The 27,329-nt window shown below is 42.1% G+C and overlaps 1 protein-coding gene across 1 annotated transcript in view; it reads right to left on the bottom strand.

Annotated features, from left to right (window-relative positions):
• Positions 1-2,027: 2,027 nt before the first annotated feature.
• The window catches only part of VWC2 (von Willebrand factor C domain containing 2), a 690,185-nt gene continuing 664,883 nt past the window's right edge, over positions 2,028-27,329 (bottom strand). The window contains exon 4 of the mRNA XM_078685832.1: positions 2,028-2,484. Coding sequence (XP_078541958.1) covers positions 2,333-2,484 — 152 coding nt within the window. The 3' untranslated portion in view covers positions 2,028-2,332. The remainder of the gene's footprint in view (positions 2,485-27,329) is intronic.

Raw genomic sequence — 27,329 nt, 5'->3', positions numbered from 1 at the left:
CAAATGGTTGGTTGGGCATTCCTTTATTCACTGGGCGGAGAAGTATGCTGAAGTCCAGATTTATAGACGAAACCTGGGATTGCCAAGCAGTCAGCAAGAGGTGCTCTGGTGGGGAAGAGGGGGATGAGATTTGGCAATTTGCTACCATTCCTAATGACCATGGTTCCCAACAGGGGTGTCCGGACATGCTATTGCTTCATCTTGGAGAAAATGACTTAGTGCTGCTCTCTGGACTCACCCTACTGCAACATATGCAAAGGAACTTGGTTTTGATTCAACAGCGCTTGGCTGGTGTCATTATCATCTGGACTGAGTTTGTGCCCAGTAGAAAGTGGTGGGGGACCTTAAAACATGGGGCCATGGATAGAGCCCATAGAAAGCTGAATCTGGCGCTGAGAGTTTTTTGTGGTGCTCCTGGCATTTACATATTGTCTGATGGGGATTCTGGAAAGTGAGGTGGTCTTATTCCGTGCGTAAGGCGTACATCTGTCTGAAATGGGCAATGCGTACTACATGATGGAGTTGCGTTATTTACTGGCATGGTTTATGGCATGATACGATTTAGTGTCATTGAGTGCGTTGTGTTTGCTGGTTGCAATAGGGTTCGTGTGTGGGGCAGCAAAATGCCTTTCAGGATTTATGTTAGTTGGCAGGAGAGTAGGGGGGTGGGTAGTCAGATGCGAGTCTATCCACCCCTCGGGGGGAGGGGGTGTCCGCAGGGTAGTATGACACTGTGCAGGATGCCTTGGGATAGGGCAAGAAAGTGTTACATCGAAAGGAAGTTTGAGGAACTAGGTAGCATGAGTCTATGGAGGGAAGGAGATTGTGGGGCCTGGAGGTGTGAAGAGAAGTGATGCAACCGGATGGGTGAAAATTCTGGAAGGAAGAAAAAAAAGGGGGAAATATGCGATTCTGTTATGATGTTCTATGTTATTGAACTGTTTTGGTTTTTGCATCCTGTCCTAATAAATGGCCTTTAGCACTACCTGGAGCGTCAAGTGTGATTACTTCACGATGGCAAACAGTAACATTTTTTTTAGCAATGCCGATAATCACAGATGGCTGTACATTATTCAAACAAAAAAACAAAATGTTGAGGCTTTAAGTTATGCATCAGAGGGAGCTGGAAAAGGGCTTATTATTGATATTTGCCAATCAGAGAATGTACCTCACATTGTACCTAAACAAGGCTACCTGTCATGTATAAAGGTGGGAATGGCACAACTGCATCAAGTTCTAGTTGGGGCTGCGAATGACCGGGTCACAGAATCCCAATTTGCATCCCTCTGTATGCGCGGCCATATACACGCTGCGAATCACAAAAGTAGGTAATAAATATTGCCTCGACAGGGGTAAAACTGTGATCTTTTCCAGGGAGCGGAGGCGTCCGAGAGGAGTTTGTTAATACCTGCTGACTCGCAGGTATTAACAAATTTGATCAAAAATGTTGTAGGCACAGCACACTTACAAAATGTCCACTCCCGATCTCTTGACTGGGATTTACTCATGTGCAATATTACATTATCAAGAGTACATTTTTCGTATCAGTAAAATGATTTAGAGCTAGAAAGTAAACTTTTGGAATTTTTCAAAGCCATAAATGGGACAATTTTCACGTGAAAGTCAGATTTACTTTGCATGTGACTGAATCGGGCAAGGAATTGTACATCTGTCATATTTGGGGGCACCTACGGTTCTGCGTGAGGGGTCTGGTTAAGCCTTACAGAGATACACACACGCAAAACTTTATCGCCATAAACTCTGAAGCTTGCAGAATTCTACTGCCTGACCTTTTTGTAATGTTCGATTAGTGAGAATATGTGTGCGTTTGTTTATATATCTCTGAGAAGAACAGGCCAACTCACAATACAAATATATGATATAAATTTTCGCATGCACTGTTTGGTATGCCTGTTGCATCTGGTTAAAAGTTTTACACACATTCCTGCAAATCTAAAATGGTAATTAACTAAAAAATGAAATATTTGTTTACATGTGGTACAACTACAAAATAAACCAGAATAATTAACAGTACTTTATTTTGCTTATCCCTATAAAACATTTATTTTATACTCTATAATAGCATTATAGAGCTACACATAATAATTATATGTACTTTAGTATAATCACTGTGAAAAAGCACATTTAGTGAACATAAATCTATATAGTGATGTGTTTTTAAGGTTTATGAAAAACATATACCAAGATTCTATATTATTGTTAAGTCTTCGGTCCCAAGGCCTTCTTATTGAAGGGATTCTGATTGTCCAGGTTCATCTAAGATATCAATATCATATTATAAAAAGAGTGAGCACTTCGACATTTCGATTCCTTATATCTGCTTGCAGTCATGTCTAGTGCACATGGCTTGGCGTTCAATCCTCCAGGTGCCTTCTTCATAAGTACAGTGGCATATAGTGCATTCGTCTGTTTTCACCTCTCGCCCCGCTGGAATGATGATGGTTTCTGCAAAGCAGTTTGGTCCTGAAAAGGCAAAGGACACGTCTTAGACTGGTCGCGGGTCAAAGAAAATATTCATGTGATCCATCACTACATTAATTTCATGTTTATTGACTTCATATAGCACTTTATCTTAATCTGTGCGCAGAGTCCTAAAAGTGGTATAAACTCGTACAGCAAAAAGAATACAACTTAGTGCAAATCTGTTTCCCTCATTGTGGATTCTGTTGTGGCCAGTACTCAAAATCTCCCCACAATTCTAGTATATGCAAACGTCAAAATGTGGCGTAAGTGAGTTAAAAACTTCATATCTGATGTTAAGTCATCATATTTGTAATTACCCATGAACAGTTTCATCATAATCCACACAATTGTGGGCCATATGTATAAGAAAGTGGCGGAGCACCGGTTAGCTCCAAAATTGCTAAAGCAGAGCTCCATCACTTTAGAAATGCAGGGATTCGACGTATTTACAATAATACGGTGCACCCATGCGTTTATCCTTGCTCTGGTACTTAATTCAGCTGCCTAGTGTCAAAGCATGCATCCTTGCATCATAGTGCAATGGTGCCTGCATTGAGGGAATGATTATTTATGTGCAGGAAGGTGTCCCTTCCTGCACATAAAAAAGCCCCTATCGCCACTGGAACGGCACTTTTAGTGACGTTCCTGTGACGATAACGCCCTCTCCTTATTTACCAGGTGGCATTAAACCTTTGTGTGCGTCGGACGGCCCCCGGCCGTCCGACGTCACGGTGGGCATGTGCGGAGGACAGCCGGGGACCGTCCTGACCACGCCCAGTCATAAATTACCCGCACCGCGGCGGAATTCCAGCCGCGGTCAACGGGTTAAGCCACTTGTAAATAAGGCCCACTTTCACGCTATCCTTAGCGTGAAAGGGATGTGCAATGGGTGCTGTGGTGGGTGTCCCGCTGCAACACCCATTGATTTTTGACGCTGACCCCTATTTAAAAGTGAGGCATAAATAGGAAGCAGTGCCAAAATTAAGACCAGAGAAAACCTGGTCTTAACAAGGCGAAACAAGGACAAATGCTTAATTTCTTCTTGTTTTGTAGTTTCCATGAGTGCTGCATTGTGCAGCACACATAGAAACAGCAAATTGCCATGAATGATTGTTTATAGGCAGGAAGGGACACATATTTGTCCCTGTGCTAGTGCTAAATTCAGCTGCCTAGCGCCAACACAAGCACCCTTGCACCATAGTGCAAGCGTGCCTCCATTGAGGGAATGATTTTTTGTGTCCCTTCCTGCACATAAACAATCATTTTAAAAATGACAATTTGCAACTTCTATGTTTGCTGCACAATACAGCACACACAGAAGTTACAAATCACCATTCAGTTTTTTTATGTGCAAGAAGGGACACCTTCCTGTACAGAAAAGCAATCATTCCCTAAACGCAGGCACCCTTGCGTCGAGGCCGACACACTTGCACCACAGTGCAAGGGTGCCTGCGTTGAAGGAATGATTGTTTATGTGTCCCTTCCTGCACATAAACAATCATCTAAAAATTACAATTTGCAACTTCTAAGTTTGCTGTACAATACCGCACACACAGAAGTTACAAATCACCATTCTGGATTTTTATGTGCAGGAAGGGACACCGTCTTGCACATAAGCAATCATTCCCTCAACGCAGACACCCTTGCACTCGAGGCAGGGGTACGTCACCATGACGCAGATATTCTAGTAATGTAAAAATATAGTAGTGATACTCTTTTGGCAAACATTTCACCTCATTACCAGTTTAACACCCGCATCTAGCAATCTGCAAATCAAGTGTGACCAGCTAACGTTTGCATAGCGTGTTCTGCTACAACGTATTAAGTGACTTTTGGTCCTTCTGAGGTAGACATCATTTTTGTTTAAATATCCAGAAAACGCTATGACGGGCAGAAGCCTTAATTCCAGTGCCCCTGACTGTAGGTATTGCTAAAAAATAAGCCTTGGTATTTGCAGGATTTTCAATAATGTTTATAACGCAGCCAAGAGAGTTTGCATTTTCTACAGAAGTCATGCCTGCTTTCACCAGTGAATAAGGTAATCTAAATCCCATTGCCAAAATATTCCCTTCAATCCTTCAACATTCTGACACGTCCTGTCTCAGGATGTCATACTTCTATGACATGTTGTGTCACTTTCATCAAACTTACATTCTTAACAGATCGAGTAAACTTTCCACACTAACTATTTAATTCTAATGCATACAGTTACAGTGATTACAGCATACTCAACAAACAGCTTTGTGCTGACAGCATGTAAATGATAGCGGATGTTCAGTGTCGAAAGAGATGGCCCGTTAAACACAAAAATAAACCCGTGTTTGCTGACGTCTTCTCAAAACCATGGTGCAAGAGTGCCTGCGCTGTGAGCAAGATTGTTTTTGTGCCTGAAAGGACACCTGCCTGCACAAAAAGAATCCCCTTAAGCATAGTTCTCTTTCTATGTGTGTTGCAGAATGCTTTTTTTTTGGACTTCTCCATCCCATTTCCCAATTCTGACCTCCAGTGCAGTAAAGTAAAAAACCAAGGAAAAATGCCCACCACTGAAATACAATGCATGTGTGCGTAGCAATGTTTGAACATGCAAGCGTCATGAAGGATGTGCAGACATATGTGCGCACGACAGATATCGTGTAGTGGTAAGAATAAACTTTTCAATATGGCTACCATGCGCACACATGCACACACTCCTCATGATCAGCATGGGTCAATTTCACTTTTTCTTTATATTCCAATTCCAATGGCAAGATAAAAAAAAAGTGCTTAGGGGGTACACCAAGGGCAGAATGCGGTAGCAGTGTAATAACCACTTCTTCTATAAACAAGAGAATGCGGCCACAAATATGACTGGATGCCAAGATGGCAGGCACACAGTTTGCTTTGAAGTTAAAAGTACTGATTCTGTTTTGCCCTTCAAAAATATTGTCTTCAACCCTGCATCATGTGCTGTACCCAAAGATGAGCTTCAGCAAGTAAGACCTGGGAGTAGAGTGAGTTATAGATTTTTAAATTAAATTGTTTAGCAAAGGGCTTAACATCCTCATGTACAAATTGATATCAGCATGGGAATGTAATAAATTAACTCACAATAAAGTAAATGCAAGCTGGCGTGTACATAATTGCCACAATTAATCATTGCATGGGGGGCATGGAAGGATGCTACCAAACGCCTGATGCATATTACAATTCATAATCGGCATTAATCAAGTTGGCAAGTGAGTCTGCTAATGTATTTCTTGTAATATAGACAAAAGATACAAAGAAATCAGTCCGAGAGGCTGGCTTATCAGTGTCGTTTTCAGCAGACTCTTGGGTTTTAAGGGTGTTGTCATTTCCGAGCAAATGTAAACTTACCACATGATATACCCAGAGTTATGTGAAATTTAGCATCACAAAGATCGAGTTCAGGCCACTGCAGATACTTTCCACGACCACACACACTATGGGAAGTTACAGGGTTAATTTATCTTGTACAGTGAATTATGTCATTTAGGTACAGTTTCTGTGTGTGTAGAATACAGAATAAAATGGCAGCTTAGAATATCATCGTTTTAGTGCCATGCATTCTGTGAGGGCACCAGCACATTTCACACATTCTGTCATTTTCAGCACTTTAGCTTCCAAGCTGCCAGGTGATGAACACTACTTGTTCAATGTCTACTCAGCCTATTTGAAGGTTTTCCACCAGGACACGGCGGGTACCAGTTCTAACCTCCTTTGCCTTTTGCATGGGAAATTATGCAGTGACCTTTACTTAGCATGTATTTTCTAATGCTTATTATTCTATTTTATTATATTGAAGCAGATGTGCAGAGCATAACTTGATATTTATTACCAATGTTTATTGTGGGGAGAGGGCATTGCTCACTCGAAGCAAAGCCTCCTACGTCTCGAAGCTTGATGCTCTCTGAAAAATTTGATCTAGTAGCCTAACTAGATGGCCCTGTGCTGTTGATGATCCTAGTAATCATTCTTTCCGAATGGAGAGTACCTTATTTTCAGTTTCAGTCTAATGTTGCTGGAACTTGCCTCTACACAGAAATGGTAAGTGTTTGAACTCTTTACTTGCTGAATTGCTCTTCTCAACAGTTTTGGAGGAGTGAGCAGTTTCTGCACATAACAACCATCATTTTGACTCATCCTCATCGCGCTGCATGATTTTTCCAAAACACGCTGTTCCACCCTCAGGAAGCACCAGTCTGACACCATAAGAGGGGCAAGGGAATATCTTAATTTTTACTGAAACCCTGTTCCTATTTTTGCCACTCCTAGTGCTATAATCTGTTGTTCCTGCCAGCAGCTGCCATTTTGTGTTTCTTCTGCCATGTCACGCATCATTTGACTATTGCTTCAAAGGGCACCTTGGGTCAACAAAGTATTCTAGCACTTGGTTAACTTCGACATCCTTAAATTTTACATTGCACCGCCTATTTGCTGACCTAATAACATCATACAAAGGAAACCAGGATTTTCAAACTTCCTTGTAGGGATCCTCTTTGCTTGATCACCTCCACTCATACAAAGCTCTCTTATTGTTTCATCATGCCATTTTAGTGACTTTATGTGAGAAAATTGTCCTTCTTAGATTATTATTCTATTGTCTTTAACATGCATTTACCTTCTTGTATCATAATACATTGGGTTTATGCGGCTCACAGTAAAAATGTGCTTTGTGGATCTCTCAGTTTACAATATATAATCTTGTTTTAAAAATATTGTTACTGGTGATGTAATATTGTATTCTGTTTGCGCAATGTACACTTTGCTCTACATTTTCTCTCTGCATAATACTACTTTCAGTGGATCATTTGTACCCGAGTTTTACTTGGATACCCATTTCATGGGGAGAACACGTCATTGGAACGCTTAGCATACATCCTCTTCTGCCTTCTAGCAAGAACACAGCCACTTTTTATCTTCAAGAACACATTTACAGATTCAATGGTGGAAGTGCAAGTTAGCCTAATGGATTAACCACATGTGCTGATTCATAAATATCAAATTTCTGGCAAATCTTTGCCTTTGTCTTCAAATAAACGTCCAAAGAAAGATCCTACGTATTCAGTAAAAAGCTGTCTCCCATATCTATGGAAGTAATACTAGACGAAATACAGGCATTGAAACCTGTCTTGGAGGATACTACTAAGACACTTCACAACCTTGATGATTAATGGTACTTTATAGAAAAATATGTCTCTGATTTAAAACAACAATTCAGTGGTATCCAAGATTATGCATCCACAGTTCACAAGATGCAAATGGAAATAAACTACTTAAAAAAGACACACTGTTGATCTTGAAAATAGGAACTGTAGATATAATCTCTGAAATATGGTTTACCGGGAAGGCAATACCCCCTACAATACTTCAAAGCATTCATTCCGAAAGTTTTGGATCTTCCTTCATCTACTTCTCTCAACATCTGACGCGCTCATAGATTGAGCTTCAAATCTACTTCTAAACACAGAGATGTCATCATTCTGTTTTTGAAACACATTGACCTCATAAAGGTTCTCAGTTCGGCAAAAATGAAGAAGCAAATAACATAGTCCGCACGTAAACTTTATTTCTCTCAGGACATTGCAAAGATTATAGCAGACAGTTCCAAACAATTTCTAGATCTTCAACCACATCTAAGAGCTATCAATTCTAGATATGGCCTCATTGATCCTTGTCATTTCAAAGTAACCTAGAAAGATAATGCAACAACCTACAATGATCCTGAAAAATTAAAATCTTTCTTCATGACTATAGAGAAGATTCAATGGAATAACTAAAAAGTTGTTTACTCTTCTCTACTTTTATACAATGTTTGCTAATATGTTGTTCTTTATATCTGCTTCCTCTGGTTAACATTTTGTTTCCTTTGCAGCATCTCTTCATACCATGAAGATTTCTACTGATGTACAGACCATCTGGAGTTTCCCTGAGTTTGTTTTGTCTTTCGTGGTTTCCCCCACACCCTGTCCTCACATGGATATTCTTCCTGGGTATATCTTACAGTCGTCAGTTTTATGACTGGTAATGTCTTTTTCTTCTTGTTTGTTATCTGTTTAGTCTATTCTTCTCTTTTACTTCTTTCTGCACTATCTCTCACTTTTCTTTTTGCACTTTGTATTTTACAGAAGTCTCTTCTTTCTTTTCAAGTTATACATTTCATTTTCCAATGTATTGTTTATTCATTGTAAGCACAGTTTTTTTCTACTGCTCCCTTAATGTCATCATTCAGAGTAACCACAAGGAATGGTATGTGTTTCAATAACCCAATTAAAAGGCAGAGAGTTCTCTCACACTTATCCAAATTACAAACGGACATTATACTTTTTCAGGAAATGCGTTTAACTGATACTGAAGCTTTAAAATAAAAGTCAAATTGTGTTGGTTATGTATTTTTCTCTCCTGCTGTACATATAAAATGGTACTAAAATTCTTGTTCACAGGAAACTGAATGTTACCACCATTTCCCATTACACAGACACAGAAGATAGATGGAACACAGTTGTTATATTAATTGACAACATTCCACAATCCTTAATGTGTAATAAATAATTCATTTCGGTCTGATCTCACTAAACAAGTTTTGAATATCACTGGTGAATGTTTTATTATGGGAGGTGATTGTAATCAAATGGCTGGTCCAATTTTATATAGACTTTCCAAAGTCAAATGTATTGCCTCAAAAATGCATAAAGACTTTTATTCAACCATATCGCAAAAAACATAGATTGATTCACGTAGAATTGCTGACCCCACTATAAGAGAATGTACCTTCTTTTCCGCATTAAACTGTATTCAATCTAGAATTCCTTATATTTTACCTCCAATTCACTAGCTCAAAGTCTTAAATGCTGAAATTAATTTTATTTTGATTTCTGATGACGCTCCCACTATTGCTGACTTTGATTTATTACCAATTCAACATCATCCAAAAAGATGGATATTCAATAACTCCCTCAATTTTGGATCCCGTACTTAATACACAATTCACAAACTTCATTGATTAATTCTTTACACTTAACACCTCTCAAGATGCTCCAATGCATATATTATGGGGCTCTTTTAAAATCTCAGCAAGAGATTATATCATTCACTATGTACATAGTAACGAGAAAAAAGCTGAAAATGCCTCAATATCCTTACTGACTGAATCATAAAGCTAGAACATAAATGTTACCATTCCAAACCACCTGACTCGCTTGAAGATTTTAACCAAGGAAAATTTAAATTCAATAAATTGTCTATCAAATAGGCTTCTTCAATATTACTTAGACAAAATGCTAGATATTATGGGGTTCAGAATAAGACAGGTAAACTTTAAGCCAATTATTTAAAGACTAAACAAGTACGTAAAAAGATTGACTTCATTAAGAACTTACAGAATCACATACTTATTAAAGATGAAGATATCTTGCAAGAATGTTCTACCTTCTATAAATCTTTATATACTCCAGAAACTTCCCATATCTCTACTTACTTAAACTTCACTCCTGAACCTACTTTTAAGGATCTCGACTTTTCCTGCTTGGAATCGTACATTACCCTTCAGGACATTACCGCAGTGCAAAAATGTAAACCCAATAAATCTCCAGGACCAGATGGATTCACATCTGAATTTTAATCTTGTTTTTCAACACTTCTATTTCCATGGCCCCTCAAAATGTATTATTATTTTGCTCATTCTCATACTGCTTCCGGTACTTTAAAGAACCTCTTATTTGTTTAAATCCTAAACAAAATAGAGATTCACAACAATGTAAAAATTGCAGCCCCATTTCCCTAGTTAATGTTGATTATAAAATCTTCGCCAAAATTCTTCCACTCATATTGGATCCCTTACTGCCCCATATGATTAAGCCAAGACAAGTTGGATTTATAAAAGGCTGTTTCCTCTCTGATTACATGAGATGTTTTTTAATGTCCTTGATAGAGCCTCCAAACTTTTTCATGAATTAGCTGCCATTGCTTTAGAAGTTGAAAATTTTTTGACCAAGTTAGTTGGCAGTTTATGTTTCAAGCTTTACAGTGGGCAAATCGCTGGATTGAGTTACTCTGCCCCAGGAAGGCAGATTTTGGCATATTCCCAGATTTACCATTACTGAAGAACCTGGGAATGCATACAAATGCTATGCCTTCTCAGGTGAGTTGTAACAAGGAGAAATAGCTTTATTTTTCCTCTTTTTTTCCTCTTTCTATGTGTGCTGCATTCTGCATCATATATAGAAAGAGGAAAATCCCTCAGAGAAATCTTTTTGTGCAGGAAGGTGTCCCTTCCTGCACAAGATTAACCCTGTCTGCAACACAGGTACCCTTGCACCACGGCGTAAAGGTGTCACGTTGGTGCTAGGCAGCACATTGTGTGCCTGCACAAGGAAAAGACTGGAATGTTGTGTATTATGTTAAATATGGCTTATTTCTGCCCTTTCCCTATCACGCAGCACTGCAAGGTGGCTTGATGCGCTGCGTGAATTCCAGATGAATGTGCCCCTTCATTTTTAGCTTCAATTTCAAATTCCATCACACTTACAGAATGCTTTAGAATTTTCAATGTTATATTTTGCGTCCTTCTCTATATACATTTTATGAATCCATAAATATGATTTCTTTTTCATAGCAGGACCACCTGACTAGGCATCAGGGGTCCCCAGGGTTTCGCAGCCCTCTAGTTAAGAGCCATTGGCCTAGAATATTCCAATGCTCTTTGACATAAATTATGTGACAGATATCAATGTGTGTCAGAGAGCCTCCCAATTTTACAAAACGTAAACTAAATAAATATAATGTAAAGTTTATCCTGACTTAATAAAAGGTTACTCATCTATGGACCAGGTTGTTTATATACACGAATAGTGATGCAAGCGCCAGTCTTTTCTTCTAGTCTAATTAATGAAAGATCCATAACTTTAGTCATTCTTCCACTAACAAGGCAGTCAGTACTAGACACACACTGTTAAAAAAACGTCCTTAATCCTTCAAATATCTCACGTGTGAAAATGAAGATGCACAAATCTCATACAGTATGCTCTAACTGCTGGAAAAATACATAACAGATATGGTGTCCATTCTGTTTTGCCTCCACAGAGTTAACAGGATCAACATTTATATCTAGTGCCATTTCACCAAACAGCTCTAATATCAGCTACAAGAAGCAACTGAAATCGAAACCGCTCAAGCTTGTGTTTCAGTGCACTTTTAGCAGATTCTGTGAAGTAAAACTGCGGACTTGGATTCATGTTTGTCCAATGCAGATTTTAGTTTCAGAGCATTGGACATTTCAAATTCACTTTGAAATGACAAGTAGTCAATATTCTCCTTAATCCAAATTTTAAAGAAAGTATATGAGGTCACGAAATTGCATTCTGCACTTGAAATTTTTCTACAATAGTTTTTATATGTTCTGACCACTGTTGAGAAAATCTAATGGAACCATGGCTCCCTGGGTTATGCCAGAATCTGGTATAACAGCACACATTGCTGTCTCGTTACCAGCACACATGAAAATAATGGAACCACCTTCCAGATCGCCATTCGCTACGTAGCATGAACGGCCATCCCAAACAATCATCAACAAAGGTGCCTTCAAAATTCATTCTCGCAGTGTGAGAAAGCCAAAACAAAAATGGTAATAACATTTGGTTATTACATTTTATGTTCTTTCCGCATTGTGGCCTGGCAGGTGAGAGGAGCTGCCCGGGCAGGGCAGGAGTGGTTTCCCCACTCCTGAGTACGCATGACTGGTTTGGTCGGTACTCTCTGGCTGCCCAAACCAGTCATACACACTCTGTACTTCTCCATGCAGACTGTATTGCAGCCTACATGGAGAACATGTAATCCCCTACAGCCCTGGATGGGGCGCGTCCTGACCAATCACAACACTCCACTGGAGCATTGTGATTGGCTTTGGGAAGGGAGGGAGGCTGCCTGCTTCCTGTCCCTGCCGGAGGCAGGAGAGCAGGAGCAGACCAATAGTGAAGACGCGGGACCTGGGCTGCCAGAAAGGTAGGTTTAGTTTTTCTTAATTTTTATTATTGAACCCCCCTCTCACCGTGCGATCCCCGTCCCCCGCAACCCCCCACCTGCCTCCCACCCGTGAGCCATGCCAGCCGTGACTGGGGTGGATAACAGATTCATTTGTGTTTTAATAGATCTCCCACACACTAGAGCGACCATACTGTGGAGCATAGTTACAAGCCACTATCGCCACCACAACGTCACTTTTTTGGATCTTGTGGTGGCAATAGGGGCTTTGCCTTATTTACAAGGCAGCGTTATGCCACTTAATGTGGCTTAACGCTGCCTTGTAAATAAGGCACCCTTTTACGCTATAATGAGTGTGAAAGGGGAGGGCAATTGGTGTTGCAGTGGGTTTTTCACCGCGACAACCATTAATTTGAACTCTGCCCGATATTTACAAGGGTGGCGTAAATATGGGGCAGTTCCAAAATTAAGACCAGGGAAAACCTGGTCTTACCCTGGCGAAATGAGGAGAAATGTTTAATTTCTACTCGTTTTTGCTGCTTCCATGTGTGCATGCAGGTCCCCTTCATTCACATAAACAATCATTAAAAAAATGACATTTTGCAACTAAAACGGCCTTTAAAGATTGTTTATGTACAGTAAGGTTTCCCTTCCTTCACATAAATAAATATTCACCACAACGCAGGCATCCTTGCACTATGGTTCAAGGGTGCCTGCATTGCCGCTAGGCAGCTACATTTTGTGCCAGTGCAGGGGGAAACACAAGGCTGCACCGTATTGTTGTAAAGACGGCGGAACCCGGTGTTTCGGAAGTGGCAGAGCATGTCGTTAAGCCAATGAGGCTAATGCAGCGCTTCGCCACTTCCTTGTATATATGCCCCTGTCCATTTTTACATCTCTCTAATTCTCTAGGGACTCACATTATTTCAACAATCTGTGGTTTACCGGCTGGTTTCACATTTTATAAATGCCACTATATACATACATAAATGCATACATATACACAGAGATCCAGCAAGGTCAATTGGTCTGACGCGTGCGAATAAATGCATGAACAAATGCTATTTGCATGTATTACTTAGCTCCTTAAAGCCAGGGACATGAATATGTAGAAGCCATGCATTCTATACAATAGTGTATTGTACTGAAAAGAGACGTCTACTGCTACGCCGTTGTAAATCAGGGCAGTAATTAATCTCCTCATTTAAAATTAACGGCCAACAACATTGTGCATTAACATAAATTGCAACTTGTATCTATTTATCATACATGTTTATTGAGCACACAAGCAAATAGGTTAGATATGACTGTGAGTTATCTCATTTAACATTTCTTAGGAGCGAACAATTATTGGGCACAATAGTGTGCATTTGCATTTTACAGGGGAGGTACCTGGGCACATCACTATCGGGGGTCATTGACTTCCGGCAATGAAATAAACACAGCAAGCTGTAGTCCACCTGCCCCCCCCCCCCCCCACTAGCCCAGGCCTCCCACACCCTCCTTCAGTTCAGCACCGAGCCTCGTAACAGGCAGCCGGGGGTGGAGGTCAGTGCAGGGTAAGATGGCATGTGTGGCTCACCGGTCAGGGATAGGAGGGTACAGCGAATGCTCATGAAGAGAGGCAGAACGGCTCGAGCAGGCATGTGCTGATGCAAGGTGGTGGGGGAAGTGGAGGAATGCATGGGAGCAGGCAACAGAGGGGACAAACACGATGGGCTGTGCTGACATTGACTGCACGCCCTGAATTCTCTACTGCTAAACTGGTGCGTGCAAGTGAAAGCTTTGCACAATGTCAGGTTAGCCATTTAGAGGACTTTTTAGAGTCAGGCAAGATATCATTCCTTTACTGTGGCCTACACTGGTTGTTATTTGGGAGTGGTCTCTTTAGAGAGTAGGCCTGTTGGAGTCAGGCAAGATGTGATTCCATTACTCTGGCCTGCTAGGGGTCCAAAAAAAAAGCTTTAGAAAAGTGCCTGCTGCAGTAAAAAAAAAAGAATGAAAATTGTGTCTTTCTGTATACCATGCATATATAGCATAATGAATAAAATGTCACAAAAAGTGTGAGAGTTGAGTGTACTTGCAGATGTAAAATAGTCCCTCATGCACTGCTATGCAAGTATTCCATAAGAGGAGGAGTCATACACCAAACAGCCAGTAGCACGGGGTGAGAAGTTCTGGGCTGATGCAAAATGTGATGGAAGAGGTTTTATAGCAATGGCAGGGGCGGCTCCTTCATTGAAACGGAGGACCGTAGCGCCACTTAAATTGACCCCAAAGCCCAAGAGATGAAAAATAAAATGCTAATTCAGTACTATTTTATTTTTCAACATCAAGACCTGAACCAAGCGTCAGGAGGGGGCAGGGCCTGCTGAGTGACATCAGGGAGGAGTGGTGGGCAGAGGCTGCCTTTGCACTGTTTAATGTGCAGATGTCTCTTTTGCCGGCCATTTTGCGACAGCCAGCAAGACATGCGCACTTTAAACCTCTCAACCCAGCTGTCTTAAGAAAGCTAGTTTGAGATCGAGCGCAGACCTCTGGTGCTTTAGGGAGTGCCAAGAGTGCCCACTCCCACCAATCAGGGCGCTGCTCACATGCTGGTTAACAGCACCTGAACAGGCCGGGATTGTTTGAGGGAGTCGCTGGGGCCTGGACTGCATTCCCAGCAGAAGAGGTCTGAGTGAGGAGGACGTCATACGTCAGGATCCGGTAAGTATTTTTCTTTTTTATTTCTCTTTGTCATATTTTTTTGCCCGTGCGCGCACCCACCATTTGCCTGCCTCTCTCCCTTCCCCAGTAGAAGCCAGCAGCCACTGAGCAATGGCTGAAGGTGACTGATCCTAACAAGCTAATGACTGAAGAAGTTTGAGTCTAAGCTGACACTGTGTGTATCTGAATCAGGAGGTCATTAAGATTGCAGCAAAGCCATTCCAGACCTAAAAACTTATCAAATATTACCTGAAAAGAATTAGCTCTGTTATAAGTCATCTTCCTGATTGGAGATCATACCTCAAAGGTTACTAAGGCTGAAATTTTTGCTGTACATCAACCCCATCACACCAACAAAAGGCTTGAAGTTACTGTGTCAGCATTAACTGTGTTTCCCTTCTTCCGGGGCCATAAGAAGCATTTCCATGATCTGCCTCCTGCTACATTTCCTCCTACGAATGCCAATGGTCAACAAGTAGTTCCACATCATCCTTTTCGGACAGTTATTAGAATGCTCTGCTCTTAGGCCATTTTAGACTGACACAAAGGCTAACTGTGGAACACTTAATTGGGCAGTCACAAAAACTGTCAATTTCTAGAAGGTGGCTTGAAATCGATTGTGTCAGGGAGAAAAATAGCCCTTTGCTCTTGAAGGATAGCACACACACCGTCAGCAGCCATCGACCCCCAAACACAAACACACACACTTTCACAAATGCTGTCATTCAGCAACCCACAGAGTGGAGAAAGGATTAGTGCCACAGGCTTAGCTGCACTGGTAAGATTGTGCGCGCTGGAGGGTTGTATACCAGTGAATAGCACAGTTACTGCCATTGCTTCCAACAGAAACAGTCACGTCTCTTATTTATATAAAACTTGCTTAAAAAAGCAACACTTACTGGTACTTCAATTTTAACGAGATTTAGCTGTGCCCATGAGCTGACCTTCCTTAAATGTACAGGATCTGATTTACAAAGCTTTTTCTATGACAAGTGCATCTTACTCCTGTCTTGGATATGAATTGCTCCTCATTACCTAGACCTGACTTACAACACATACTATTTGAGTAGCTGTGCCTTTCTCTAGGACTTAGTGTGACTTACTCATGAATTTCCAAGATTGCGATATGATATTCAAGGAAGATAATGCTAGGTGGTTAATATAGCTGTATTCCATAACTACTACTCATTGACAAAGTGCAGTGTATCAGTCCATGAGGATGTATCACAAAACGACCATGCATCATCTGCACTTTCATACCAGCTGCTTATATCATATCAAGAGGAGATTGCAAGAACATTGTAATCGATTGCGTGGCTGAAAACACTTTATGCTGTGTTGTGTGGGCAGGAAAGTGGCATTGTGCATGTAAATTAATTGGAATTTTATTGTTAAATGCACCATTTGCTTTAAGTTCCTATTTTCTTTGGGGCATATTTACAATGAAAAGGAGCAGCGAAGTGCTGCAAGCAATCTTGCTGGGCTGAACTGTGTTATTTAAAAAATTCAGGGATGCTCCATATTTACGAGAATGCGGCGAACCCCTGTGCTCTCCCCTGCGCCGGTGCTACAACAACAGCCTAGCACCAGCCATTGCACCCTTGCACCATGGTGCAAGTGTGCCTACTTTGCAGGGATAATTGCTGTTGTGCAGGAAGGAACACCTTCCTGTGCAAAAACAATAATCAATGGTGTTTTGCTCCTTCTATGTGTACTGCAGAAAGCAAAAACGAGGAGAAATAAAAAGAATCCTCCTTGTTCTGCCACTTTAATGCCTCCCCTGGAAAGGTGGTAGTTTTTGGTTACGGCCTCAGATTTACGAATCCTTGTAAATTTGGCTCAGTGTCAAAAAAGCCATGGGTGTTGCATGGGAACAGCTATCGCAACACCCATGACATACCCCCTTGACGCAGAGTACTGCGTGAAAGAGGGCCATATTCACAAGGCTGTGTAAAGCCACGCAAAATGGCTTTGCGTGGCACCGTAAATGTGGGCCAGCACACAGTGCTACCGGAGCGTAAAAAAAAGTGGTGCTCCAATGGCTCTAGGGGCTTTTAAATGTGCCCCTATGTTGGCGTATCCTGCTCGTGTTTAGCTATACTTTTATGTATCAGCTCTTGCGTGAATAGCACTAAGAAAATGTGCCATATTTCACTATATTAATTTTTTTTAAGAGAGACTTATTAAAAAATGTAATTAAAAACCGTGTGCCACCTTCTTTGTACCGCAAATACAATTACAATTTTTCCTCAGTTTCTGGCTCTTTAACTCTATGTAAGGTCCCTGGTGACTGCTGTGTTCTAGTGAGCTGGAAGTGAATTGAATTCTCGAGATTGCTCTGCAGAGAGTTCATGTTGTCAACTCCATCATTTCACACTGACTGCCAGCGAGTCTTCACCCTCTGCAGCAATCCATAGATGCTGTCAGGGCGCAGTAACTCATTGCAAAATGGGTTGAACTCTGTAAATAGTTCAACGATCACATCACACAGCTCATGCTACAGAGTGCACCAACCTAACACAGCGTATTAGAGAGAGAGAAGTGTTTTAGAAACTTTGCAAGGATTGGTGGATTATGCAAGGTCACAATCAGTCATTTCGCTCGAATCAAGAGATTCTATATCTAAGGAAACAATGCACGTTATTTTTCATAGCAACTCAAATAATTTCTACCTCCAGTGGGCATGAGGTGCAATTGGATTGATAAAGACCTACTCTGGTAGTCTGTAATTTGATTTTTTTCCCCACACTGAATGGATTATATCAATTTATAAATACTCCGCCTGATTATAAAACTTGTTTGAGGGGTTTTTCCTATTTCTTCAAATTTTTTACAAACGTGTCTTTTTAGGTGTTTGTATTGTCTTAGTTTCTGCTATGCGTATGTTTTACTCTACCACGCCATCTAAGTAACACATTGTTTTGCTCCTCAGACGCCTACATTTCGGAGCATTTGGTTTTGGATCATAAGTCATGAGGCTGCAAGAGTCTCAAACTCTTTTGACCAAAGACATTTTCAGGTTGGTAGGTTAGTCTTCAGCTATAAAAAATAATAGGTTCTCTGGTTCTGGTACTTGAGTTCTAGCCTCCAAGGAGATCTTGGTAGATGTCTCTAAACCCGAATCATTCATTAAGCTTCTATTTTGTAGACCTGCGTGGAATCGCAGGAATTTTGGTAATAATGCCTTACTCTTGTAACACGCTATTTACTGACAAATTAAAATTCTGCCGCTCCACCAGCAGAATTAAAAATTATGCAGTGGTGTGACTGGTTTCTAAAGGTTAGAAACCACTGCATATGCTATTCAGCACCCTTGCATACTCTACTGTGATTACGTTTTAATCACTACAGAGTAGGTAATAGTGTAGAGTGAAATTCAGTGATTTCTAAGTTTAGAAATCCTTGCAGTCACTGCACAGTATGCAAGGGCACAGAGTTGTATTTGGCTGCTCTACTTTTTATGCTTAATATAACCTCGCATCCATTTTTGGACGTAAAGGTGCATTTTGAGCTATGAAAATAGCAGCAAATGGCCACTTCACGGAACTCCGCAGCATCTGGCAACATTTTACTGTAATTCCGGGTGATTCCACGGAATTGAACTCTGCAAATTCCACCCAACCCTACTATTTTTAATCTAAAGATAACTCCTTTGCGGAATTCGATGCCATAGATAAACAATAAAGACATGGGGCCTCATTTATGAGGCCTTGCGTCAGTTTTGCGCTGCTGATGCGTCACTTTTTGTGACGCATCGGCGGCGTAAAACATGCGCCTTGTTGCGCCATATTTAAAAAGTGATGCATCTAGGTAGATGCGTCACTTTTTAAACCCCTGCGCCACATTATACCTGTGTCAGGTATAATGTATGCAGAGGGGGCGTTCCCCCGCAAAAAGCCTCGTAATAGTGACCCAGTGAAATCTATGAGATTTCACTGCGTCACTTTTAGGACGCTGTTGCGTCAAAATCTTGCGCCTGCCTCACAGCAGGCGTAAGACTGACGCAAGCCCTTTCACATGGGGCTTTCCTCATGTGAAAGGACGCATTGCTGGAGTTGCGTCACTTTTGTGACACACTCCAGCAATGCGTCACTTTTGCGCTTACAGATACGTCAGAAATACTGACGTATCTGTAACTCCTTGCGACATGATGCGTCATACATGAAATATGACGCATCATTGGTGTCGCAAGGAGTGCGCAGTGAAAAGTGACGCAACGCTGTTTTCACGCAGCGATGCATCACTTTTCATAAATAAGGCCCATGGTTTTTAAGCCATGTTAAACTAGGGGCTTCAAAACCTTGCCTGTGAGTTGTGGTCCGAACACCAGCTGGCATTTTAATGAACATCCAAAGCTGCTTTAGTACAAAGCGTAGCCTGAATTTGAAGGTGGAATTTCTCTTGTGCTTTCAAAAGGAGGAAGAGCAAAAGCTGTAGTGGATCTTGCATATAGCGCCAGGCAGCCAAGCACATATTATCAATCTCGCGTATCCCGAGATTTGTGACCTAGATGCGCTTTATTAAGATTAGGTGTTGGCGGGCTAGTGTATCAGCATTTGTTCCACTGTCTGTGGTTTCAAAACACTTTTCTAGAGAAAACACTAGCGGGCTTTCCACACGGGGGACACTAGTCGCAATTCATCGTTTAACCCCTTCAGTGCTAATGACAAGGGTAACTCGTCATGTAGTTCCCATTGATTTCAATGGAAAGTCAATGGACCTACATGCATACCCCTTAGCAGCCAAGTGGTTAAGGAGCTTTCTGAGGAGCACAGGCGTGACAGGTTCAGAAGAAATGTGCTAAACTCAAAAGGCCCAAGCTGCCTTATCACCGCCTCAATTGGGAGAAATTATTACATTTCCTCATCAGTACAGTCGCGGCTGGTGTCGGGGCAAAATGTCGGGGCATGTAGGGGGAGGGCAGGACGAATCAAAAACAAATTACATTTTTTTTATACCTGTATCATGCTGCATCGTTGCTTTTCTGGCTGAACTGCAGGCACAGGCTCCCAGACTGCCCTGTGGCAAATGCTGACGCTGCTGAGTTTCAGGATTGGCCTGAGCACCTAGGACTTGCGCTCCCAGAAAGACTGTTAGCCTGTGCTTGCTATCTCCAACCAGGCAATGCAGCTCCAGTTGGAGAGAGCTTCCGTCCACATGACTATTTGGCCAGCTTGAGATGGGCTCCCAAACCATCATTTACACTGACAACAGTGCACCTACCACGCCCCCTGTGCCCCCTGGCCTCGCCACCATCCTAAAAGTCTGGCATGAAGAGTTCAGTTTGTGGTGCAGGAGGCCGTGAGAAGCAGGGAGAGTTTTGTGGATGGTCGTCACTATCGCATGAAGAGCCAGCTTTTTGTCACAGAGTATCGTTGCCGGACCTTCCAATCGGCAGTCACCACAGGCTGTCATTGCTGTAGGGTGTAGTACAGATCTCGCGTTACCAGCCGTCCCTGGCGGTCACTGTAGCGTGAATAGTTTGGTTCACCTGAGCTTCGCAGTGGCAGTAGCTGAGGGCTGCAGAGTCTCAGCTCAAACCGGCCAGATTGTGGTCACGAAGAGTTCAGAACTTAAGAATTTCCTCCTTTCATCTCAGGATGAGCTCAGCAGATGCCAGCTAAAGGACATGGGGCACCTATTAGGATTGGGAACTCGCTACAGCCGAGGCCAGCAAGGCTATGATAGGATCAGCTGCAGGTCCAGGCCGGCCTAGTGCAGCAGGTCAGCTGGAAAGTTGCTGGGAGGCCTCTGGAGCTTGGTGTGTATCTGTGGCTCAGACAGGAGTTAGCTAACTTACCCTCAGCATCACTCACATTAGACTGGGTTGAAGGGAGCAGATCCAGTCTTTCCTGTCAGATAACAAGGCAGTCCTCTTGCAGCAGCAGGGTTGTCCTCTAGGGGAGGGGAAAGGCAGTTCTTTTTCTGTAATGTTCACAGGTCCAGGAGTGTACTGATGAGTGGCTCAGGAGGTCCACCATTTATACCTGGTGCCAGCCTTTGTGCATGGGGTGCACCCTGTGTCTAAGACATCTGTGTTGACAACAGGCTGGTGTCAGGGTCCTTTGTGTGTGCTGGAGGCAAGCCCTCTGAGGTTTTGCAGTGTTAGTGGGGCAGGGAATAGTTCCGCTTCCATCCATCCTGCCAGGATGGCCCATCCTGCCCACACCTAATCCCCATTTGTGCCTGTCTGACAGGAATACACAAACACCAACACCAGAGCCAGTCACTGTTACTGTCATGTGATTCAAGATACCGGCAGAAGACACAAATGGTTAGGATAAGAAAATACCAACTTTCTAAAAGTGCCCTTTTCAAAATTGTGATCCAAAATCTGACTTTACCATTAATGAGGATTTTAAAATATAATTAAATTGCGTTTAAACAGCATATATCGATCTGCTCCAAATCAAAAGTTATCACTTATGTAACCCAGTGTTAGTCAATGGGAGAGATAGGCCTTCAAATAGTGAAAAACAAATTTAGTTTTTTTTTTACTGCCAAGACATGTAAACCGTAAGCACAAATGTCCTCTTTTTAAATACGATGCATCCTGCTCTATGAATCTTTAGGTCAGAGGTCTTCAAACTTTTCTAGGTTGAGCCCCCCAGCCGAATTTTTTTTAGATGTTGGGCCCCCCCATCACCTAAAGAAATGTTCTGGAATCTGGTACACTACATAATCGACCGCCACACGTATATCACGGGCCAGATCTGGCAGATAATGTTCAACACTATAAGAGTGTTTCGTAAACTGCAGGTTTGTGAGTGGGTGTGGTGAAATGACAGAGACTTATTACACAGCTCAAACACAATTTTCCAAGATAAAATGTGTGCAAATTGTTTTTACTAGGATGCTTTATTTTACACATGACATAGATTAATAATAACACCACCAAAATAAATGTGATGGGTGTGCCGTTTTTTAGATACATAGACTGTCAATTACTGATGGTCTTATTTGAGTGAGATTGCAGATTGAGCAGTGAGAAGGACAGGTGAGTGAAGTGTCACATGAGTGCAGGGTGAGTATTGAGCTTGTGTGACTGCAGGGTGAGGTACAGGGTGAACAGCGCAAGTGCATTGTGAGTGCAGAGTGATCACTGTGAGTACAGGGTAAGCAGGTGAATGTGTGAGTGCATCGGGATCAGTGTGAGGGCATTGTGATCGATATGAGTGCAGGGTGAGCGTGAAAGTGAAGGGCGAAAATGAGGAGCAAGTTGTCTGAATGCATGGTGCATTCCTAGACTCTTGCAGTAACTCAGCATGCTATTAACGGCATCGTAGGGTTTCATGATTGCGGTTGCCAGCTCATTATTTTGATGTTCCAGGCAGTACAAAAAATTAAAAATAAACAGTCACCTAAAGCTGTATTGTCAGCACTTGTGTGTTCAATGAATTTGCAGGCTGTTTAAACATTCAAATATTGTCTTCAAGATGGCAAAAGAAAAATGCCAGCCAGGCATGTGTTATGGCTGCCTGGCATTTTTCTTTTGGCAACTTGAAGCCCTGTTTAAATTTAAAAGAAACTTTGTCTCCTTTTGCTAAGAGCTAACTGTCCCAGGACAGCTGCAGTGGGAGGCAGGATGTCTCCTCTGCTAAAACTGAAAGCAAGGAACAGATGGTCATTTCAGCTGCAGTGGGAGGCAAGGACTCTCCTCTGCTATGAAATTGAACCTGAAGGAACAGGACTGTCTGTTTCCCTGCTTTCGTTTTTAGCAGGAGACTCCCTGCCTCCCACTGCAGCTAAAGCATTTCAGCTCTAAGAATTAACCCCCTCTTGGGACAGTTCACTCTGCTCTTTAAATCACAAAAGCACGGGCACCTCACGTCCTGCCCGATCTATTTCCCCTCCTTCCCCCCTCCAACACTCTTAGCTCGAAGATAAAAAAAAATCCCATTTGAAATGGGTGAAGACTTGCGGGACAGTAAAACACCAACAAAGGGAAGATCTTAGTGTGGAGTGCACGCCCCCCCTTTGATGGTGTCCCACCCCCCTGGGGGGCGCCCCACAAATTGAAGAACTCTGCTTTAGGGCCTTCTCTAGGGGTGTCTTATATGTATTAAAAAGGAAGGTTTAGGCCTGACAAAGGGTTTATTTTGCCAGGTCAAAATGACCATTTTAAAACTGTACTACAGGCTGAAGTGGCAGGCCTGAGACATGTTTTAAAAGGCTACTTCAGTGGATGGCAAACGAGTGCTGCACTCCCACTAGTAACATTTATTATACAGGCCCTGGGAGTGTACACACCAAAGACTTGGACATGTATTACAAATGAGAAAACGATGTACAGATCAGTTTATGACTAAGTGGTAAGACCTCTCTCTTCTACACCTATAGAGGTCTACCTAATACATTTTGTGTTAGTCCTATATGAGGCTCTGTCTATCTGTTTATATTTGTCTTTTTAGAATGGGTAGTGAATGTAGAGGTATGCATGATAGAATGAATGACAACAGGATGAGATGAATTGTTAGGGGTGTTTTGCTTCAATTGCACTTTATGAAATTCACACTTCATTTTGATAGCTTGTTATTTATGAATATGTTTACGTGTCACAAAATAATCTGTATTTATGTATAAACAGTTAAACTGAAAAACAAAAAACAGAAAAGAAAAATAATAAAATAATGTTTTTAAGTAATTACAGACTTTTCTTTTTTCTATAGCTTCCTTCTCTACAATATTTTTGATAGATTTCTGTGATAAAGTAATATAGGTCTAATCAGAGGAAATCTTTCTGCTCAGTTCATTTTCTTCTCCCTCCTCTGAACCTAAAAATACACTGGGAGAACTCTTCCTTTTGTTTGCCTGGCAGTGTGTATTGCCATTTACAAGGTACTTACAAGTCAATTAAATGTGCCAAATAAGTATAGGCCAATTTTGCCATGTTTGAAGGAGAGAGCACAAGCACTTTAGCACTGGTGAGCAGTGGGAAACTACACATAGCACTAACACCATTACAGATCCAGCAAAACAGTAGGGGTAAAGGCAAAACGTTTGGGGGAATACCACACCAAGGATGTCAGGTCTAACACCAGCATTTTGATGATCTCAAAGCACTCCCAGTTTATGCAGATATTGGTATAAGAAACCCACAAATCCAGTCCAGAGGTCTTGAATCTATAGTCACCATCTTAGCAGCTGGACCACATCTCCAGCAGACATGCAAAGGTCTCATGTTGTCTCTGAGTGTCCAAAATGCAGGGCCATTAAAATAAAAATAATTGAACTTATAACATGTTGATTTTTAACCAATTTCACACTCACAGAATATCAATATTTCAATGCAGATCTTCATTTAACTTAGGTGACTTATATGTATTAAAAAGGAAGGTCTTGTGTTGTCTCTGAGTGTCCAAAATGCAGGGCCATTAAAATACAAGCATTTGCAATGTAATAGGTCTCGCAATTGCGAGAGTTTGAGCTATTGGCATTATAAGTGACAATGCCTTTTATTTATGCGCTTTTGAAAACCAGTAATGTAGTGCGTAAACACAAATTCTTTACGAGAAGTAAGGCTGGCAGTAACTGCATCTCTTTTACTGGCAACCTTGCTTCTGGTAAGCATGGACTACAAGTACAAAGAGGCATAGTTACTGTTAGCCTCGTTTGTTGTAAGAAACGCCAATAAGTATAAAGTGTGTGTTTACACAATACTTGCAGGTTATCAAAACACATAAAAAAGGCATAGTCATTTACAATGCCAAAAGCTCAAACTCTCGCAAATGCAAGACCTATTGCATTGCAAATGCTTGTTGAATTCTCTGTTTTGCTATTGTTTTTACAAATCGCATCTGAAAACACCCGGAGAGGACAAGGAAAACCAGGAGTGCGTGAGCTTCTGTACTCCTGACAAGAGATGACTCTTATATGCGGATACATACAATGACCAGAATGAAAAGATAAAACCGGGAGGGACTACGTGATTATGAATAGCTGACAGATGGACTTTTGAGCTGTGGGAAGGTCGCGTCACTTGTACAGGGCCTCAGGTGAAGCAATAGGAGACTGCCAGTAGACAGGAAAGTGGATCCCTGCATTGGCTTGTCCATGGGGCTGGGCCTCCGCCCCTCCCCCACCCCGGAGGTGGACACGCGACTGTAGGAGTTGTATCTTGGCCCCAAGCAGTATGAGATAAGAAAGTGACATAACCGTGGGGATGAGATTGCTCAAGAAAGAGGTCACAGGCCCAACACCTCGCCTGGGCATGGCCTTTTACAAGGCACACAGCAACTAGCCTTTTGAAAAAGCTCTCTATTTAGCGCTAATTACCCATGATGAGGCGTTGCTCCTCAATAGGAAAGCAGCCAGGGCTGTGGTGCATTCAGTGGATAAACTCTGCCAACACAGTTGACCCTGCTCTGGACCTTCATATTTAGAGGCGAACCTGGCGTACACATTATTCTGCCAAAGTCTCTCGCCACGTTTAGAAACATTGGTTTGTGTGTCACTAACTCTGCACCGATGACTCTGACATTTGAGAGACTCATTCTGACCTGATGTGGCAGAATCTGCCCTAATTCAAATGGCTTTTCAAAAATACCCCTTTGTGAAACAGACTCCTCCCAACCCAGCGGGCAGTTTCAATGCGAGGCAGACGACACACACAACTGATTCTGCCAGTCTCACTGGCACTTCAGAGGCATATACTTGGCCAGCACTGGTCTGCCGTGTGACCGTCTCTCCCCTCGTAGCACTGTCTTTTCAGAGGTAGAGGCCTGTCGTACTGAATCAACCCTGTTGCCCTGGATCTTTGCCCTGATTGAAATAGAAATATATCTGAGAGTAACTGTTTGCTCGTGAAAAGTGAATTTCTCGTCCGCTAAAAGTTCTGTACTCTTGCTGAAAAATGTAGGTTCTCTTGCTTTAAAAAACATACAAAAATATAGGTTATGTCCATGCTCAGTACCTGCTCATTCACAGCATCTGCACCTTCCAAAGCAGTATAGTATGCACATAACTGACCCCCCATCAACCCAGGCTGAGTCTGCTTGGAGCTCTGTATGAGGGCCCCGGACAGGGAAGAGACGGCTCTTTAAAGCTCCGCTGCTTTTTGGTACCAGTAAGGCCACGTTGACATACCTGTTCTTGGGGGCGGGAGGGGGGTGAGCAGGGCACAAACACGGGTGTCTGTAGCTGGTTTATATATGCATCGCGCTTTCACTTAAGGTGAAAGCGCGATGCAAAAATAAACAGGCGTGTCTGGAAGAGACGCTGTGCGTGAGCGTGCGCAAGCTAAATATCCTGTACGGGTGGGCGGGGCCTAAGGGAGACAGGGCGGACACCAACCCTGCTTCCAAAGAAGCGGGACACAAAACCAAAGACAATAGATGTCGCCAAGGCGAAGCAGCGCAAGCGCTGCAACGCAGGCGAGAACTAAAAATAAGTGAAGTTGATTTTTAACCAATTTCACCCTCACAGAATATCAATATTTCAATGCAGATCTTCAGTTAACTTGAGATTTGCCAGAAATAACGAGGACCATCGAGGTCTATCACTTACAATTTGATTAGATCTCCGCGTTTTTGTGCTTCCCAAATTTCTCGCTTCATGATAATGTTTGATCCTGAGCAGATTACTTGGCTTCTCTGTGCCTCTGGTCCCTTAATTCCCCAAACTGAGAGCAGCTATATATTCACTCATACTCAGTATGAGTAATCTAATGAAAACTAACTGGAGCGGTAAAAGACTGCAGCTTTACACATCTGCACTCTCACAGTAGTAAAAGGAACAATGGCAGGTGATTTCACAGGATGTTTGGAAGCTGCCTCTGTGTTCCGAGATAATGTGACAATAAGCTTTTAGTAATCCCCAAAGCGACCAATTGTGTTTTCGTAATCGATATGGGCCAGTTAATTAAAGTACAATTAGTAAACAGACCAGACAGCCCAGGTGATGCCAGATAAACAGAGGGCCGTTGCAAAAATAGCATTAAGTGCAGATGTCAATTCCAAAAGAAAGTCTATTCATGACCTTTAATTCGCACTGTATGAATTGATGCTAATGGGCGGGTGTTGTGTGATAACAGGATCTCGCCTGCCAGTTAAGTCCATTTATATACTAGACCTTACACCACTCTCAGGAACATCTCGCCTTTCGCCATTGAAACCTGACAAGCTAATTGGTTCTAAAGGTAGCACTGGATTCCCTTTCGTTTC

This window comes from Lissotriton helveticus, chromosome 4_1 (assembly GCF_964261635.1).
Source record: "Lissotriton helveticus chromosome 4_1, aLisHel1.1, whole genome shotgun sequence".
Lineage (NCBI taxonomy): Eukaryota > Metazoa > Chordata > Amphibia > Caudata > Salamandridae > Lissotriton > Lissotriton helveticus.
The sequence above is the reverse complement of the archived record's forward strand: the minus strand, read 5'-3'. Positions and strand labels throughout refer to the sequence as shown.